At 40.3% G+C, this 5,683-nt stretch overlaps 1 protein-coding gene across 1 annotated transcript in view; it reads left to right on the top strand.

Moving 5' to 3' along the window:
- The window catches only part of ube2h (ubiquitin-conjugating enzyme E2H (UBC8 homolog, yeast)), a 16,712-nt gene extending 11,404 nt beyond the window's left edge, over positions 1–5,308 (top strand). The window contains exons 2-7 of the mRNA XM_014004806.1: positions 1,412–1,488; positions 2,186–2,260; positions 2,328–2,367; positions 3,366–3,418; positions 4,224–4,352; positions 4,462–5,308. Of these exons, the coding sequence (XP_013860260.1) occupies positions 1,412–1,488; positions 2,186–2,260; positions 2,328–2,367; positions 3,366–3,418; positions 4,224–4,352; positions 4,462–4,586 (499 nt within the window). The 3' untranslated portion in view covers positions 4,587–5,308. The remainder of the gene's footprint in view (positions 1–1,411; positions 1,489–2,185; positions 2,261–2,327; positions 2,368–3,365; positions 3,419–4,223; positions 4,353–4,461) is intronic.
- Positions 5,309–5,683: the final 375 nt, after the last annotated feature.

Below are 5,683 nucleotides of genomic sequence, written 5' to 3'. Positions count from 1 at the left end.
CCAGTGAAATATATTTATGTTTGTGGTTGTAATGTGACAAAATATGGAAAAGTTCAAGGGGTATGAATACTTTTGCAAACCACTGTATGTCAAGCTGCCATCTTCCATAGTATACCACATCCAGAGTCTGTCCCATCCCCCTCTGCACTGCTGCATTCCCTCTTATAGCTGTACCATCATTTGTTCACCAACCAACCGTTTCACTCTTGAGTTTTATGTTTTTGATGTGCTTACATGCAGGCCAGAGCTGGGCGACCTGGTAAATGTAAACACGATGCATGTGGTGTGACGTGGGAGGCGGCTTTCTTTGAGCGCCAGGCGAGCTTGTTTTGCCTGTGAGGGTCCGATGAGTGCTGTTTTTATTCACCACTTCCTAGCCTTTATCTCCGAAGAGCCTCGGCACGACTCTGAACACAAGTCAGAGCGGAGAGCTTCCTCTTCTGTCTGACAGTGACACATGTTCTTGCCGAAGTCAGGGATTCGGTCTGCTCTTAGCAGACTTGGCTGGAGCTTAAAATAACCTCCAGTTTGGTTTAACCCTTTGGTGTCTGTGACGCTGCTAATGGGATCCACTTTCAATCAGGACTGAGTGAGACGCAAGCTGCTGCCACAGTTCTGACCTTTTGCACCCACTGTTTGTCAAGCACTCGRTTACGGTTTTCCTGTTTTGGTTTTTCAGCTTCGTTGTGCTCATGTTTATGTCCTTATTTGTACTTTGGTTTTATTTGTTGCTCTCATAAAAATAAAGTATCGTGGGGTTGTTATTGTATATTTGTATCAGTTGAGACTTTCTCCACTCTGACAATTTTCTGTGACACATGCTTTTAACAAATCAAATGAAGCATTTAAGACTTTTAGTTTGTATTCAAATGGTTATTCAAATGATTACAAAAGCTTAAAAATGACCACAGATAACTGAACCACAAATAAAGCGAGACATTCAAAATGCATCACAAACGGAGCCAGTTTTGGTGGCAGCGTGCACTGATTAAAGTCCAGCGGATTATTAAAGTCTGAGAGATTGAAAGAGACTGGCAGCAGCAGCCAAATCAAGRCTATATGAATGCTTTACATTCAGAGTGGGGTTTTAATTCATTTTGCTGCATGTGACCTTATCAGTGGTCATTACAGTTGAGCGTCCAGGACTAAAGGTCAGAAGCAAATTGTGATTTTTCTTTACAGATTTGAATCGTTTCATATAATTTCTATCTGCAGTCCACAGTTTGTTCTGTGACCACTTAGATTTTTGCTTTTCTTTGCAGAGTATGTGATAACACACTGGATCATGGATGATTACCAGCTTCCTGAGAAGCTTCAATGTGACTAAATGATCTTTTCCCCTCTCTTCACATTTAGGGTTTTGTGTTTGTTTCTATTTGYCATGAGCCCATTTTCCTTAACAGTCCTCCAGCATTGARAGCAAACATGAAGTCACCATCCTCAGCGGGCTCAATGAATTTGTAGTGAAGTTTTATGGACCACAAGGAAGTGAGTATTTCTGCTTTTTGATACGACCAAGAAGGTTTTATTAGTCTAAAATGTGGTTCTTTTAACCTTCTTCCTTTGGTAAGTCCTATCTTAAAGGCAGCCATTTCAGTAATTTCAGTCATTTTATTGTATGGAAATATGGAAAAACTTCTTCATAGCTGGCTAAGAAAGAAAAAAAAAAGACTGAAACCAGGCCTGAGGTTAAGATGTAAAACGAAGAAGAGTCACAGCCTCATCAGCAGGAAGTACTATTTTTCTACGCAGTTTGCATCATTTGTCGAAGCAAAACCACTGCCAAGCTCCGACAAAAGAGGAAGAAGGTGTTTGATTTTGTTTATGGTGCATTGAAGCTGTCAAACGAGGTGGTACTGCCGTACGCACCGCYGCTCGCTCTCAGTCCACGAGGGTCTTGTTACAGCTATTCTGGGAGAGCAGCACACTCACTGAACCTCGGTCGCTTCCTCTTTGATGTCAGTAAATTATCTGAAGGCATTTGAAGGTAAAGAATTCTCCAGGGCTAGAGAACATTACTGCATAAAATGACGGAGCAGCGAGGCACGCAGCTCCGCTGTGGTGAAGGGAATTTATATAACTCTAACTCCACCGGAGTGCTGGGAGGTTGGAAATGGGATGTTCAGTCAAATAAAAGTCCTCCCTCGTCACTCATCTGTGTTCCTTATTCCTCTCTCATGTGCAGCACCATACGAAGGAGGCGTGTGGAAAGTGCGAGTAGATCTTCCCGATAAATACCCATTCAAATCGCCATCAATAGGTAGGAGTTCTGCTTTTTTTGTTTTATTTTACTTTACCTCTGCTCATTTTTCCATTTTGTCTTTCAGGATTCATGAACAAGATTTTTCATCCCAACATCGATGAAGCGTGAGTTGGTTTTCAAAAAAAGGCGTTGTGTTTTGATGCTTAAGAAAAGTTGGCCTTCAGCTTTAAATACTGTATCATTCATTCATCTGTGACAAAGTGGTTCGATTCAGGCTACTGAATGAATGTGTGTCAGAGGGAGGAGTCGTACAATTTGATACCTAAACAACAACTATAGTTGAGGTGTGATTTGATATGTTCAGCATGTTGTACAAGACAGGTTGAAATAATTTGTTGCTTTTTCTTCGTATGTAGCTCTTTTTAATTTAGGAGAATGTTACAAACAATTGTTATTATAAAGAAATATACCTGACTGATTAAGACGATTTTTGGGGAACTTTGTGAGGGTAATATGTGTGGTAAAGTAAGTCATTATCAGTACTTAAATGACACAAATTGTGTCACACATTAAGTGTAGAACCGTCCAAGGGAAAACACTATTTCCTGGCCCAGAAACACTCCAAAATCGTGTCATAAAAGTGTTTTTTTTACCCATTTCTATGAAACATTGATGAGATGCTTTGTTACAACTACTTGACATAAAAAAGGACAGGATAGTTGACACACACAGTTCTGGTGGCTGTTAATTAATAAAACAAATAGCTAAAACAGCTGCAGTTGTGCTGATTTTATAGATTTTATCTAGATTAGTTTTTTCTGGTTTGTATTTGGAACTCAATAATTTTTTTGCTTTTTTATGTGTTTATTTGTAGCATTGTGTTTTTTAAATTTACTACCATGGCTAAAACCCAGAAAATGCAGCTCTTAATCCCTTTGTCTACAAAGATTTATGCTAAAATTGTGTTTAGACAGTTCTCATCAGAACAATTTAGATTCATCTTCTGAGGAAAACTGCAGGGATGACCTTTTGGCCCCCACAGTTTTTGCCTTACTCATGATGACAGTCCTTATTTAGCTGTTGAAAGATTACGTTTAGACAACTCTGTGCAGTAAAATGGATTCTCCTCTGCTCTCCTAACTCTATTTTATCGGTTATCCAGGTCAGGGACAGTGTGCTTAGATGTCATCAACCAGACGTGGACGGCTCTTTACGGTGAGTGGCCACATACTAGCTGCACGTGCTCAGATGAGCACCGCCCCCACCACACACATTCAGGCCAGCATGATTATGTCAAGAACTTGACACGGTGCCATCAGCTTCGAAAATAAATAACATGGCAACCCTCCCTCAGGCAGAAGTATGAGCACATCAGACAGTGGTGCGCTGCTGGTCCTAATCTACTTACTGAGAGAAAAGTAAACACTAACAAGGTAATGCCCTCACCCAGCAAGGACAGGAAGTGTTCACCTCGGACACAAATGATTTACTGGTTGTCACCTGTAAGCGCTCACATGTTCTGTTAGCCATCCTCTCAAGCGCAGTTGTCCCTTTCACTTCCTGTACTTATTCATTCGTTTCTCATTGTTTCTGCTCTCCGCTCGTACCCACGTGTCAGGATCTGTTTCTGTTTATCTGTCGTCAAGTGGAACTTGATTTTAAAATGAACTGAAGGGTTTTAGATTGCAGAATTATGCGTCTTTTGTTTTGTTCTTCTGCATTTAGTTTTTGTCTTGTTGAGTGTTTTTAAAGAAGGGAATCAGATTGGTTAAATGTCCGAAAGAAAAGGCCAATCAACCAAGAATTGTGCACTGGTTTTCTGCAAAGGGAGAGGGAACAAAAACAACAGATTTTTATCTCCAGTCCTATACAAAAGACAAGGGAGGTATTTGCTTCCACGCCGTTACGGACTCAACAGTGGCACCAAGGAGACACGAAAGGAACTGCACGTTTCTACAAGTCATTTCACAGTCCGGTTCTTTCAGATGAATTTTGAACCATTTCTGCTTTTTTTGCCCAGATCTGACCAACATCTTTGAGTCGTTTCTGCCCCAACTGCTGGCTTACCCAAACCCCATCGACCCCCTGAATGGAGATGCAGCTGCCATGTACCTTCATCGGCCCGAGGAGTACAAACAGAAAATCAAAGGTTCACTATAATTAAAAAATAATAATAATTTAAATGTAGGATTCCCATTTCTTAGAAAGGGATCGGTTTTAGACATTTCTAATCCACTTTTGCCCTTTCTCCTCCACAGAGTACATCCAGAAATATGCAACAGAGGAGGCTCTGAAGGAGCAGGAAGAGGGGGCCGGTGACTCTTCATCTGAAAGCTCCATGTCTGATTTCTCAGAAGACGAAGCCCAGGACATGGAGTTGTAGTAATAGGAGGGCTCCCCCCATCCCAACCCCCACCCTCCTTTAACCCCTCACAAAGACTATATTTGATTTCCTAACTATGAAAAAAAAGCAGACTTATAATATTCATATTTAAACAAGTTGATTTTTTTATTTTTATTTACTACTAAAACAAGGATTTTTATGAATATATATATAGCCTTTGGTGTGTTTGACAGACACCCCCCCCCCCCTCTCTCTGTAGTTGGTAATCCTCGGCACAGTCATCATAGCAATTGCATCCACATTCTCTGCCTGTCATCTCTGCATTGGTTTGACGTTAATTTCCCCAAACATCTAATTGTCTTGACTCGGGCTTCGCCTTTTTTTTTTTTACAACTCTAGTTTCACGGTGAACCAGAACTTTTACGCCGCTGACAACGTTTTGGTAGCTGCTTGCCGAGAACACATTTTTAAGATAGAATCGTTTTTTTTTGTGAAGATTGTGGGTTTTGTGTTACATATTTTAACAAATACATCCTGCAGATCCCTCTCTGCTGCTTACTTTTCCCCCACTTAGGCATCATAGATTCTCAGTTGTATTAAACAGAGAGGAATTTAGGTCTTTTAAATCTTAAATTGTCTATTAGAGAAAAAGGATCTCCTCTAAGTCAATAAACCTATTTTATTTAAAAAGCTCTTTTTTAAGGCACCAATAAACCATGTGTTGTAGCTCACTGAACCTAAAATAAATGCTCATAAACCTACTCTGGATGCTAACTACACATATTTTTCTGCTACATACTGATGGAGACATGTCAGGAAGGATCAGGTTGGTTTGATTTTTACATTATTTTCTTCCTCGTGGAGCCTGAGCTTCATTCTGGGTAAAATATAACCAGAAGACAGAYGCAGTGTTTCTGTTTCCACTCATTTGGCATTACAGTAAAAAGTGCTACATTTAAATAAAATAAACGGCACCAGTTTTAAAGTCGGTGCAAAGAAAACCAAAATGGTATCATGAGTAGATCTGAGTGAAGACAAGTGATTTTTGTCTCTACACACAGGTCCTCCTCACATTCCACTGCTGCTAAAAAAAAAACAAACAAAAAAAAAAACGCCTGCCCCATTTGTCTCGCTCC

The sequence above is a fragment of the Austrofundulus limnaeus genome, unplaced genomic scaffold (assembly GCF_001266775.1).
Source record: "Austrofundulus limnaeus strain Quisiro unplaced genomic scaffold, Austrofundulus_limnaeus-1.0 Scaffold26, whole genome shotgun sequence".
In the NCBI taxonomy this organism is placed as follows: domain Eukaryota; kingdom Metazoa; phylum Chordata; class Actinopteri; order Cyprinodontiformes; family Rivulidae; genus Austrofundulus; species Austrofundulus limnaeus.
Note: the sequence above shows the minus strand (reverse complement) of the source record. Positions and strands in the feature narration are given on the sequence as shown.